Source organism: Octopus sinensis, linkage group LG7, assembly GCF_006345805.1.
Source record: "Octopus sinensis linkage group LG7, ASM634580v1, whole genome shotgun sequence".
Taxonomy (NCBI): Eukaryota; Metazoa; Mollusca; class Cephalopoda; order Octopoda; family Octopodidae; genus Octopus; species Octopus sinensis.
This window is the reverse complement of record NC_043003.1, coordinates 113,640,695-113,655,694: the sequence shown is the minus strand read 5'-3', so window position 1 is coordinate 113,655,694 and position 15,000 is coordinate 113,640,695. Positions and strand designations below refer to the sequence as shown.

The following is a 15,000-nucleotide window of genomic DNA, read 5'->3' as shown; positions in this document are numbered from 1 at the left end:
ATACCAACCTGCCTGAAACCGCCTCTGGCTCTGTACTACAAATGTCTTGTTTTCAAAAGTTCTGAATTAAAATCTTCCACCAAACCTAAATCACATTTTATGTTCCTAACACCAGCTGAATGAAAACTAAGTTATTTTACTAAATTCTTTGTTATATTTAAATTAATTGAAAGAAATAGAGAGCTTCTCAACAGAAATATGGTAACAAAAGGGTTAAACAATTTTCTACAGTCAATATACTGTGAAGGCTTATAATTCTATTTACAGAATTTCAGTCGCCTTTGTATACAGTGTATATGTCCCTTCTTTTTCATTGTATGCTGCGTAAACTTACGGTTTTCTTATAATCATTTTATCATTTCATTACAAGTAACTTCCCACACTTTATGTCTGTCTTTGTAATGTCCCTCACATCCTTCGCCCTGGTAGCAAATAAACGAAATCATTATTATTATCATGTTTGTTGTTGTCGTCGTCGTCGTTGTTAGGATGGGAGATCGACTGAACTGGGATAAACCACTTAGTGGGATTTGTTGCAGTTTGTGTTGGATTCAAATCTCACTGAGACCAACTTTACCTTCCATCTCCCAGGGTCGACAAAATAAAGTTCCAGCAAAATAATGAGACTCATTTGAATGGCTAAAACCATTTCCTTCAAATTGTTTGTGTCGAAAGTAGAAACACTTATTTTTGTTTAAAGAAGATATTTTTGGCATTCACCACATTTTAAAACATTATTATCATTAATATTCTGGATATTATGGATATTTTCATTACCATAATAGCTGCTGATTCTGTGACAATTCTTGTTACTATTGATATTAATTTCCCTTGCCTTTCCATCATTCTTTCTGCTATCTTTATTCCTGCTATTGTTTCTTTCCATTTATTATTTGCATGATAATCTCACCTTAGAGTTAACTCATTAATGGTATCCTGCTGTTTCCAGCATCCTGCTGTTTTCTAGTCTTTGTTGGTTAGCATCATTGTTCTCATTAGCATAACTAGCTTTATTGTCACTGGTAACGGCAACATCATCTAAGTTTCTGTTTTTTTTGGGGGTTTTTTTTTTGTTTTGTCATGTTTCTCTAACAAGTATTTGTTGTTGGTTTATAAGATGTTGCTGGTAACAGCAATGATGATGATGATGATGTTGATCATGGGTGTGTTGATGGAGTGGATGAGGATTATCATGATATTGTTTGCTGTTTAAGACTTGTAACTATTGTTCTAATTTAGCAGATGGGCGTTTGCATTTGTGCATGTATATATATATACACACACACATGCATACGCGCTCACACACACACACATTCAAATATTGACATTCCTACAAACACACACGTGTGTGTGTGTGTGTTTGTAGATTTGCTTATATTCTATCATTTATTGATGACATTTATTCACCTGTTGCTAACGTTCATAATATCAATTCAATTAGTGTTGAATGTGTTTTGTTTATGTTTTTTTATACAAGAGGAAGAAAAAGGATGTCTCTTCATGTATTTGAATATGTGTGCCTCTCTGTCGACTGTGCTGTAGTTATATTTATTTTCAAACATGTATGTCAGTATAGCAAGCTGTATGTTTCAGTGGGTGGATATATATATGTGTGTGTGTGTGTGTGTTGAATGAACTTCAGAAGTACTTTAAATGTTCCAGATTATTAACTTTAACTCTTGGGTTTCCAGATTATTACATTCTAATCAGTGGATTCATCTTTAGGAAAACTTTATTTTCACTCACTCACTTACCCTCTCTTTCTCTCTCTCTCGCACACACACACAAACACATACAAAATACACACACACACACACAAAATACACACACACACACACACACCTGTATATACATATATATACCGGAGTAAACACATAAATGTGAAACAAGGTGGAAAAAAGAGTACTCAAATACCAGTGGTAGAGTAATATGCTTTATTTAAAGCAGCAGAAAATTCAACAAAACCTGTTACTCTGAGTTTCACGTTCCCGTTCATCAGACAGTTTTCAAAAATTGTCCGACGAACGGGAACGTGAAACTCAGAGTAACAGGTTTTGTTGAATTTTCTGCAGCTTAAAATAAAGTATACATATATGTATATAAATAGATGTGTGTATTTTACCCTTGTTTACATGCCAGTTACTTGGCAACCTCACCAATGCCAGTGGCGGCATGAAAAAAGAAACCATACCAAAAGCTGCCACTGAAGTTTCATCTAGTCCTGTGGCTCAGCAGATCCTGTCAAACTGTCCAACTCATGACAGCATGGAAAATGGATGCTTAATGATTATATATATATATAAACACACACACACACACACACACACACACACACACACATATATATATATATATATAACATACATACACACACACACACATATATATATATATAACATACATACAGTATAGCACATTCTCCCTTACTTACACAAACACACCCACACACAAATGTTCCCAAGTGTTGGTTTAACTAAGAACCTTTATTTTTAATGCAATAATTGAAGATGAAGTTGATAATCTGAAGAACTTTGAATTATTTCTGTAGTCAATTTATCTGAAGAATTTATATATATTGATGTTGTTTGATTTGTTTTTTATCCCCACAAATTATGTTTTAACTATGATTCTTCCCATGTATTTTTTGTTTCACATCCTTCCCTGTATATTTTTGTTTTTATTTGCATTCTTATATTTATTTATAACCACAATACTCCCACACATATCCTTTCCTTGAACACACACACACACGCACACACACACACACACACACACACACACTGTTTTGATGATCAACAATGTCCTACAGCCGAGTAGATATTTGTCTTTCTTTCTCTTCCTTTCATTTCATCATTCTAAATTCTAGCTGTCAAGCAGCACTTCCATACAATAGTACAAACTATTATTAGATTAATATAAATTGCATTCTACCGATAATAAATCTACACCCTTATTTCACACTAGCTTCTTTATTTTTTTAAACTAAGACTTCCAAATAAATACCAATGCTACAAAACCTCCCTCTTCATATTTTTCTCTACATGTACTTTCCCCTTGTTATACTCCCATCATTTTCTTTTATTTAGCAAATTTTTTCCGCACATCCATGTTCATAAGCTCTAAATTTTTCTGCTTCAGTGATACCTGATTTTAGATCCAAAATTGACAGATTGTTTTAAGATTCAATATATTATGAGTAGAATTATTTTGCTATATTGGCCTCACTTTCACCTAGCTTTTGAGGAGAATACTCGTCTGGGTGTTTTACCTTCTGGTAGAATGTTTATCTTCTGTCCACATAACTCTGCGACACTCTACCCAAATACGAGTCCATAAATTCTCTCTAAATTTTTTAGTGGTATTCTGCAATTTCAAATGTTGAGATCAAACTTACATTTGCAACTTGCTCAAATATTTATCTACTTTTTGCATTAATGTCAACCCATCTGCTTTACTCTATTCTTCAAATCTCAGAGTATGTTGTTACTGCATTACATAGATTGGCAAAAACTAATTGAATTGAACAGAGTGATTCTCATTTTTATTTTACAGAATTTCAGATAATACCGTTATTGTATTTTCTCCTTTCATCTATAGCAGTAGCAGGAGGTTTTATTTTCTATGGGTTCTTCTGGAGTTGTAGAGCATTTTATTTATTTATTTATTTTTTTGTAGTTATTTTTTCTCATTTCGCATGAAAGCTAGCCCCATTTATTTTAAGTACAGATTTTACGTAACCAGAAGAACCTAATAATAGATTATTTAGTTTCATTTAGCTTGGTCATTTGACCCTATTAACCATAATTGCTATAATGAATTAGGTTAGGATTTAATTTAAATTGTAATATTGAGGTAGTTTAGTTCAATATTCATGAGCTAAAACATTTAATTTCATCACTGTGATGTGGCTTTTAATTTTATCAAAATCTTAATGATGCTTATTCATTTCACAGTTAATAAATGACAAAAAATAAGTACATTCAGACATTTTCAATCGATTGGATCTAATTTCTATGAACTTGATCCTTCTACGGCAAATTTTCTTAGTTTGATTTCAAGCCTTATCCTGTTGCGCATCTATATCTGCATTTGCATATAAATATATGCACATGTGTGATGTTTTAATATATTTTTATTGATTTTATTCTACGAGTATAATTATACATATAGGTACATTATATGATTTTTGAGTTACAATGAATTATACATAGAACAGATATGTGGCCCCTCGCAAAGACCCTGGCAAAGAGGATCAGCAACTTCAGTAGCAGAGCCCTGAGCACCATTGAAAACATCAGACGGTTCAACAAAGAACCTCGTGTCTCATTACTATGTGTCACATACACTGACACAGACATGTTCTCTGTCTCCCACTAGATCATCCAGCGGGGGCTTTACTCTCATTTGCCACAATAGCTTTGGGGCTGGAAGAGGCCTTGCAACAGGCCCCACACTAGGTGGCTGGAGAATGCAGAGGTGCTGGCATAGGCCCACCAGCAATGGAGAGCACTGGTTGGCTCTATGCATAATGATGTCTTTGGGACCACCCCCGGCTTCACCGAGCAAGGATATGAAATGAAGCTTAAAAAGAAAATTTACAATAAAACTAAAAAAGAAAAATCATAACACCATCCGAAGAAGGATGTCTTCATTAATATGAATGCAAAATAAGGGTCTTAGGTGTGGGCCATTTGATGTTTTATAGTTAGAAGCAGGTAAATAGTTTGGTAAATAGAATAACAATTACCCTTAGCTATTTCTATAATCCTAATTGCTGTCTTCTTTTCATATTTAAGTAAATCTTTTATATTTTGATTTTTATCATTATGAGGTAAATCTAAAATTCTTTACTTAGCAGCCCTCATATAATACTATTCTCAAAACTTATGTATTTGAGAATGGGTAAAGGATTTTAAGTGAAAGTACTGTTTGTAACCATGGCAACAATGGGTAGTGACAATATGCTGACAGAGGACTCAATAAACCAAAAATAAGTTAAAGATATTGTATTAGTAACTTTTTCCTTAAGCTTACTTAGTGCTCTATCTCTATCTTAGTTGTGTTCTTATATTATTTGCTGTTCCATTCTGACTCTCACCTTTGCTATCATTGGCAAACATCTATCACCACTAGTCCCCTTTATTACCTTTCTCCTTAATTAATCACCCTTTAGAATCAGTTTTATATCCCAACTTTTTATTTTCTTGGTACTTTGTTCGTTTCTTTTTGTACTTTCTTTCCCTGTGAAACTGTTTGATCTTACTCTTTCAATCTCCTCTTTCTGGCTCTGTGGCCCACCCACTCCCCCCTCTTCCGGTTGTTGTCATTGTTGTTGTTGTTGCAGACACACTTACACGTTCCCCCAGTTTGCTGCCACAGCGACAACGGTGACAACATACCCTCCACCACCTCAGGACTATACAGTATGTTATTCCAAATTTAGCAACGCCAGCCATCGGGTTAAGAAACAGTTAAAGCAACGCTGCAGTTGGAAGTGTATGGCCTTGCTCCTGCTTATCATCTCGGTCGCTTTACTTGCCTGTGTAGCCTATTTTGCAGGTATGTATTCAAATTTAATATTATTCAACTTTTTCTTTTTTCCATTTTGAATGTTTTTACTGTCAATACTTCATTTAAGGAATTTTCACTCATCTAAAATCCACTCTATGCACTTAAACATCATCACTGCAAACTAACAAAACGCTTATTAATCTTACAATGTGCTCTCTCTCTCTCTCTCTCTCTCTCTCCTTACTCACTACAGCTATTTGCAGCAATTTAGATTGTGGTGGAAGTTAACTGTTGTATAGATGCTTCATCATATTGCAGTGACAGAATCTGAACCATCAATACAACGGTCTGCAGTTTGACACACACCTAACTCATTGATAACTATTTGTAATGGGTCGGTTATTGACTGTGTTTATCTTAATGTTGACAGCACTGGTGTTCAGCTAAAATCCTGAAAGTTACACTTCCTATATAATGTTAGCTAATAAATCTATAGCACTCAGATGTCTATCTCGTATATTAAAATGAGTTAATATGGAACTAATTGCACGGTTCCCCTATTCATAGGAGAAAACCAACATGAGCTTGTTTTCTAATAGTTATTTATTTATGTTTTTTTTTTGGTTTTTTTGGGGGGGTTTTTTGTCATATTTCCTTTAACACTAATAGTCATGACGAGATTACTTTCAGATTCTAAGTGAAAATATATTAATAGCTGTAGTGATAATATTTATGAAATAAACAATTTTATGTACATTGGAAATTTTCACTTTGAATGTTTTGTATTGAAAGCAGTGTATATTTTTATATAACTTTTATTTCTAGATCATTGTGTGTGTGTGTGGTCTTTTTTTTTTATATTTTACTTGTTTCAACCTGCTAGGATACGACTATGCTAAGTTACTGCCATTAATGTCATCATGGAAAGATACACATAGAATCGTTACTCATATTGATTCCAAGGTGACACACTGATTGTAAATCTAAGTTTGCAATCACTTCTGGTCCTCTGTCTCCTGACTGCAACAAATTAATTGACTGATAAAAGAATGCTTGAAATTTTCTAACATTGCTGGAGCTCACTTCTATATTGCTTTTAAGTTTTGCAGTAAGTTTATGATAATCTTTGATTGTCTGTGATTTACTCTTACTCTTTTACTCTTTTCAGTCATTTGACTGCGGTCATGCTGGAGCACTGCCTTTAGTCGAGCAAATCGACCCCGGGACTTATTCTTTGTAAGCCCAGTACTTATTCTATCGGTCTCTTTTGCCGAACCACTAAGTGATGGGGACGTAAACACACCAGCATCGGTTGTCAAGCAATGCTAGGGGGACAAACACAGATACACAAACACACACACGCATATATATATATACATATACATATATACGATGGGCTTCTTTCAGTTTCCATCTACCAAATCCACTCACAAGGTATTGGTCGGCCCGGGGCTATAGTAGAAGACACTTGCCCAAGATGCCACGCAGTGGGACTGAACCCGGAACCATGTGGTTGGTTAGCAAGCTACTTACCACACAGCCACTCCTGCGCCTATTTTGCTTGTAAAAAGAAAAAAATTGGCTGTAAATACGACTGAAGCCACATCTGAGAAAGTGACTGCAAAGTAAACTGGCTCCAGTACAGTTCTGTAAGAGATTCCACTTAGAATAAATGAAATTTTTGAGAAGGTGCCACTGACATTTAGTTGATTTCATGTCATTCCATGGCTTTTGCACATTCGAATGACGGAGATGCTGTTTCAATACCTAGTCATAATACCACAAAAGCTGTGTAACGTAGTCCCTTCCTAGATGGTTACTATACTGCATAGCAGTAAGCAAGTGATTTTCTTCTACAAAATATATCAGCTTCCCCTTCTGGCCTTTCATTCTGTAACTTTGCTGAAGTGTGAAATCAAAAATACAGGCTTTTGTTGTTTTCAGCATCTGTTGTGCTTCTCCCTTTACCGATGGGGCTTTCTATCCCATCTTTCACTGTACTGGAAGTTAACCATAAGCACAGAAGCTCTGGAAAAGGGTCAGTAAAGGATTTATCAGAGTATTCATACCCTCTCTCTCTTTCAGAGAGGCACTGAGCACCTACACACACATATACACACACGGCAGTAACTTCTGCCTACCGAATTCAATCACAAAGCTTCGGTCGACTCAGGGCTATAGTGGAAGACACCTGCCCAAAAGTGCCAGGCAGTAGGACTGAACCCGAAACCATGTAGCTAGGAAGCAAGCTCCCTAACCACACAGCCATAACCTTCTGAATTGTATCTCATCTATTCTATGGTTAATATTCCATCTTTCTCAGATGAAATTCTGACCAAGAACTCATCTAGCTTATTTATTTCCATATGTTCTAGTGAGGAAATGAAATTCTTTGGAATTGTTCTCTCAGTAATTCAGTTATCGTTTTGGAGTCAGTAAGTTACTTCCTTCTAATATGGGCCGTATCTTACAGTGCATAAAAGATGATTTGTTTTTCAAATTAGAAAATATATAAACTGAACAAAGGGCTTATTTCTAGATAATCTAAAACCACAATTTCTCTTTCTGCAGCCACCATGTATCTAATATCTTTAGCGTTACTGTTAGTTTTATATTTTTATGCTTTATTTTTAAATTTCAGATCTCTCTCTCCATCTCTCTCTCTCTCTCTCTCTCTCTCTCTCTCTCTCTCTCTCTCTCTCTCTTCCATATATGGAAGAGAAATGTTAAGTGGTCTGAGGATATTTAACTACAAATAGACAGCAATGAAAAAGCTCCAGGAAACTAAGAAGAGCAATATGATGTCCCCCTGTGAATTGTGACTGGCTTGAATCCATTTTTAGATTTTAAATGCCTGCTGTTCATACAGCAAGGTCCATCTTTTTGAATTTTGCATAAAAAAGTATGAACCTTGATTTCCTTACAGTCACAAAAACCTACCAGGGCCTGTTCTTTATTCTTCAAAAGTGTTTTTAGCATGGCTGGCTCCAACTTATTTCACAAAGACCACTTTGATCACTGTGTGTATAACAGTATGGTGGGTGATTGTCTGCACAATCTTTTCAGCAGTTCTTCAGGATGATTTGAACCAGTTGCAACAACAACTTACGCACACCAGTATGTCAACACTTCTAATTGGAGTTGATTACTGTTCCTCAAATGACTATCAACACACACACACACACTGCTCTTTTTTGATATCTCCAGAACTGCATCTTTGAAACCCCTTATATCAATGTTGGCGATTTCATTTACTTATAGTCTGATCCTGAAACCTATCACTGGCCAAAAATGACTAATGGATGGATTTGAACTCCCAACAATGCGTAAATAACACGCTGGATCTGCTATTTGCCAGTGCTCCTGAATCTGTTATCAGTGACAATACCGAGAAACGTTTAGGAAACTCCGATGCTGCTATGGTCACAGTCAATCTGTTTGGACAGAAAGAGAAACTGCTGCCACCACTGAACTGTACACACGTTGACCGTAACAGAGCTGGCTGCGACTCTTATTGTACTGAGTGCCCAGGGTGGCCTTAAGCTTATGATTGTGAAGATATCAATGCTATCCCTCAGCACATCCTTAATTCGATCCTAACAAGCAATTTGGGAAACTGCAATAGTCTGCTGCCTTGCACCTCCACCCACCCCACCGAAAATAAGATGCTGAAGATGAACACATAGGAGAAAGGATAAAAGAAGGCACAACAGATGACCATATGAAGTAGGAGATGAGAAGTCAGAATTTATATTGGAAAAGATGCAGCTAACACTGCATTTATAAACTGAACAAAGGGTTTATTTTTAGAGAATCCAAAACCACAGTTTCTCTTTCTGCAGCCATCACGTATCTAATACCTATTTCTGTACTACCCACAGGGGGCTAAACAGAGAGAGGACAAACAAGGACAGACAAACAGATTAAGTCGATTAGATCGACCCCAATGCGTAACTGCTACTTAATTTATCGACCCCGAAAGGATGAAAGGCAAAGTTGACCTCGGCGGAATTTGAACTCAGAATGTAACGGCAGACGAAATACGCCTACGCATTTCGCCCCGCGTGCTAACGATTCTGCCAGCTTGCTGCCATATCTCATATCTAATATCACGTATCTAATATCTTTTAGCTTTACTGTTAGTTTCAGGAAATATGTGCATTTGAAACAGAGGATTCACTCTGCGGCCAGCTCCCTGCACAATCTCTACACTGTCCAGACAACCAATGATTCCAATGAGTGCATCAAGCTTATTGTCAAAATGCTATATGCTGGCCTTTTTACAGTTGAAAATCCAAGTGCTTCATCTTTGCCAGTACTGGCATAACATCTGTGGAATTTAACTCGTATAATGTTGCAAAACCACCTCAAGTGCCTATGCAGATTCCCTTTAGTCTTGATGTTACTATCTGTTTCTCAAATGTGGCCACCTTTTTTTTACTGCATCAGCTTTCGTTCCTTCCAGTCTTACCTTAATAACTATGTTAACTTCTGTTATGAAAAATTGTCAGTTATTCTTCTATTTAAGAACAGGTGACAGCCTATAACTTGCCAAATAATCAGCCAGTCAGTCTCATTGGCTGTCTCACCAAATTGATGGAGTTCTGTGTCTGAGAGACACTTTGCAATTTCTAGAACTCTCATAACCTTATTTGGATTTAACCCTGATTCCAGCTGCTGTGGTCAACTGACTGAATGCTTTGAAGGCCTCCCTCAGCAGTTCATCGGAAGATGTTATCAATCTACTAATATAAGTGCATGAGTCTAAAGTACATTAATATAAAGTTTTGATTTTCAGGGCCCAGCAACATATGTTACCATTTTTATTTACCCTTCAAGAAGTGTTTGTCCATCCACACAGACGTTCTTAGCAAATTTATGAAGTATTATAGTTGATCTTTGGTTATCTATTTTCTTTCCTCTCTTTTTCGATGGTGGTACTGCAGGATTAAAAAAAAATTTTTTTTTGTTTATTTCCCTAATTTTGAAGTTTGTACTTAACTTTTCTATGGTTTCACATTATGACCATGATTATTGGGACCACCACAACCACCACCATCATCATCATCGTAGTCATCATCATCATCATTATTGTCATCGTCCTCATCGTCATTATCGTTGTCATCATCCTTATCATCGTCATCATCATCATTATCATCATCATCATTGTCATCGTTACTTAAATTTCTGTATGCCTGATGAAACTTATTAATAATCTTTTGTCCTTATCTTTGTTACACAAATTTAATCATGGGAGAGTCACATGTGACAGAAAATGATGAGAGGGGAGACAAGGAGGAAGGGAACCATATGCAGTAGACCCATATATATATATATATATATATATATATATATATATATATAATATATATATATATATATATATATATATATATACCACAAGGCGTTTTCTGACACTAACAATTCTGCCAGCTCACAAAATTTAATAATAATAATAATGATAATAGCTTCTGATTTAGGCGCTCAGTCAGCAGTTTTGTAGTCGATATCATTGACTCTGCTAGACTCTGATACCGTATTCTATCAATCCCCTTGATATGGATAGCAGCAGATTCTTTGCTGGCCAAATTCACTGTGGAGATATTTGTCCTTTGAGGTAGCATATTTATACAAGCTGCTCTTTGAGGAGAAAAAGAAAAACAGGTCAAAGAAGCAATGTTTGTCCAACTTGGCAGGAATGCTTTCATCTTCAATGCTCAATTTCTACCTACTGTTATTGGACACAGTTCACCTGCTTTGTCTATAAGTAATTGTTTTTTGAAAGAAAGAAAGTATTAGGAAACCAGACAACCTAACCAAATGCATTAGGAAAGGTTGGTGCCCTCACTGCTCCAAGTTTAAAGCATGAGGGTTCTGAGCTGCTGCTACCCCTAACAGTGTGGATAAAATGAATATCAGAAATATTCTAAAGTTGTAGCTGATTGTCAATTATATGATTGAATCTGTAGAGATTGATAATGAGTAATTAAGGATATCTAGGAATTCAGTGAAGATGTGTGGCCTTGTGCTTAGAATTTTGCACTTGTGACTGTAAGATTGTGGTTTCAGTTCTTGGACTGGGAGGTGCGTTGTGTTCTTGATCAAAGCACTTCACTTCACATTGCCCCAGTCCATTCAGCTATAAATGGGCCACCCTGTGATGAGGGTCCTGTGTCCTGTTGAAAAGCAATATTGGGATCTTGGTTATTTATATACCATGGAAACTGGATGCATGGATTTATGGTTTTTAGGATTTGAATCAGCAATGTCAGGTGTTAGTTTTGTGTCCCTTTAATTCATGAATACAAGTTGTGTAAAGGACCCAGTTCAGTTAATTGTAATCTTTATCCTCAATATCTCTCTCTCTCTCTCTTTTACTTGTTTCAGTCATTTGACTGTAGCCATGCTGGAGCACCGCCTTTAGTCGATCAAATCGACCCCGGGACTTATTCTTTGTAAGCCCAGTACTTATTCTATCGGTCTCTTTTGCCGAACCGCCATGTGACGTAAACACAAGCAATGCTAGGGGGACAAACACAGACACACAAACACACACACACACATATATATATATATATATACACATATATACGACAGGCTTCTTTCAGTTTCCGTCTACAAGGCACTGACAAGGCATTGGTCAGCCCGGGGCTATAGCAGAAGACACTTGCCCAAGATGCCACGCAGTGGGACTGAACCCGGAACCATGTGGTTGGTTAGCAAGCTACTTACCACACAGCCACTCCTGTGCCTATCTGTGTCTGAACGAAAATCATTATATGTAACATATGTAATGACTGCTTCATTGATAAACTTTAGTAATACTAATTCACTGTTTGGCTTAGTTTGGTGATTGAGAGATTAATTATTTATTATGTTATGAGTTGTGTGGCAGGATTTGGTTGGTCAACTAAAATTACCACAAAATTACAGAATTATGGTTTCATGTAAAATTTCTAGCCGTTACCCTTGGCAACAGTTTTTTTGAAAACTCTCCTTGTTTCTTTACCTCCCTTCTCACATATATGTATAAAACACACACACACACCTATATATTCTGGATGAAAATGTCTTGTGCCCCTTCATGTTTTATTGTGTAATACCTGAACAAAGCTTTCATCTTCATGTAGCATGTCCTCAGCAAATGAGTCAGGTAGATTTTAGGTAAGCAGTTTTCAAAACAAATTCCAAAGAACAGACAAGAACAAATCAGCATTGAGCTTCACCCTTTTGAGGAAGGAAAGTGGGTGATAACGGGTATCATATTTATTATCTTCCTCTGTTGGGAATTGAAACTTGCACAGCTTACTTGGCTTGCAGAGAATTTACCTCTACTATATGGCACCTTAATGTACATACATTTATATAAATACACTTACATATTTATAAATACACTTACATATTTATAAATACACTTACATATTTATAAATACACTTGCATATTTATAAATACACTTACATATCTATAATGAAAATATATTAGATATGATATCTCTTATGACCAGCTACATATATTTATGTTAACTCCATTACAAACACATTCATGCTCTGATGCTCCAATGTCCATTGTCCTCCTCACTCTCCACTCTGTCCTTCTTCCTCCTTTCAGCCATGTTGGTATTTGAAGAGAAAGAGCGAGTTGCCAATGATGCAAGTCCCCAATATATCGACGGTGCCTTTAATACGTCTCGCGGCAGTGGTGGTGGTTACAGTACTGCTGGGGGAGGTAGTCGAGGTAGGAACCATATTTTATTGATTTAAATCTCATTTTCTTGATTTGCTTAGAGAAGAATTTGTTTTGCACATAACTACATGCATACAAACAAGCACACAGACAGACAGACATTTACATGCACACGTACACACACACATATACACACACACGCACATTGTTCTAGATTGCCTGAGTAAACAAAAGAGAGGTTTTGAGCAGAGAGTCTATGAGTTAGTGTATTCTGCTAAAAATAGCAACCAAAAATTGTCTCAGAAAATTCAAGAACACATTGACTAATATACTCAATGGATGGTGCAATAGTCATGGATGGAATGTCTGCCTGTGATCGTAACTTTACTAGATCTTTGGTGCCATAGGGCTGAGTAAAAATTAAAAATCAGTCTTCATAGCTGTTTCCCTTTTAAATGATTAACTATGAAACTTGTTGCAGTGAGGTGTAAAAGTAATTGCTGAAACAGGTAAAGCATTGCATCCATGGAATCCTGAATGATGTGTGTTAAAAATGGCAAAGTATAAGAGAATCGAAAGTTAAGATGTACGCGATTAAAGTTATCAGCTGTTACAAAGCAGGTAGATGTGGCCAAGGTGATACTGACACGAAGTGTGGGGAAAAGTGCTGACAGTGGGAAGGGCTATGACAGGCTGAGTTCAAAAGAATATGAAATGTTTTAAGTAGGAAAATATGGATGTTGAAACAAAGAGATTGTGAAATGTTCAATGGTTCAGACGTTTATATTTTATTACAGCCTTTCAGAAGAATTTTTGAGCAAAATGAGCTGATGAGGGAAACTTTGTGTGGGTACTTGACCTACTAGAAATAACAGCTAAAGCATTTGCAAGTCACAGCTTATTGTATGGTCAGAGAGATAAATGTAGTCCTTTGATACACTAGAAGTATTGCAGGATGGGGTCATATTGGAATGTTGTTGTCCAGATATACCCTCGGTCCAAATTGACCTGGAGCTAAACAGTATGTGGTGGTATCAAAAAGTCCCCGGACTAGTTCTGTAGTGTGCCAACAGATGGCAGTGCATGGTTGTGTGCACAGTGAGAGCTGGCAGTGACTTTCAGTAAGGAGTATGCCAAGTGACATCAACTGTATTTACTTTGCTAATTGTGTAATTTGCTTTCTTGTGATCACGTGTGTATGCGGTAGTCTGTGATTTTGTCATGGACTGGAACTAAGTGCCAACATGAAATTTTGTGTTGAACCTGGGAAGTCTACAACTGAGACATCGAGCATACTTCAGCAAGCTTATGGCTATAAAGCAATGGGTCGTACGCAATGTATCAAGTGGCATGGGCACTTCAAAAGTGGAAGGACATCTCTAGAAGACGATGAGTGACCTGAAAGAGCTGCTGTGAGTGTCACCTCTGGAAATGTGGTATTGGTCATAGAGAATCCGTTCCCCAGGGACAGACCATCAAGGGACCAGTTCTGTGGAGTGTGAAGAATTGGATTCTTCACTGAGTTCTCCTCACTCATGAGGTTCTCACCAAAAACAACATAGAATCACATTTGCACCTGCCCTGTTTACCAGATTTAGCACCTGTGGGACATTGTTGTTGAGATCCCGAGTGAATTGCTGAAAGTCCTCAACATACTTACGGAAAACTACTTCCAGGCCAGATTCCATAAGTGACAGGAATGCTGGGACTGCTGTGCACGGTAACTTTTTCAAACAAGATGATGTTAAAATATTGGTAAATTAGTAATCTTTTATTAAACCTAACTAGTCGAGGAACCTTTTGAT

General features: G+C 36.6%; 1 protein-coding gene across 9 annotated transcripts in view; it reads left to right on the top strand.

The window, feature by feature from the left end:
• The window catches only part of LOC115214302 (teneurin-m), a 517,371-nt gene that overhangs the window by 267,959 nt on the left and 234,412 nt on the right, over window positions 1–15,000 (top strand). For 8 of the 9 annotated variants that reach the window (XM_029783463.2, XM_029783461.2, XM_036505137.1 and 5 more), the window contains 2 exons: window positions 5,345–5,559; window positions 13,121–13,246. In XM_029783463.2, coding sequence (XP_029639323.1) covers window positions 5,345–5,559; window positions 13,121–13,246 — 341 coding nt within the window. The remainder of the gene's footprint in view (window positions 1–5,344; window positions 5,560–13,120; window positions 13,247–15,000) is intronic. The other variant, XM_029783465.2, reaches the window with a different exon arrangement.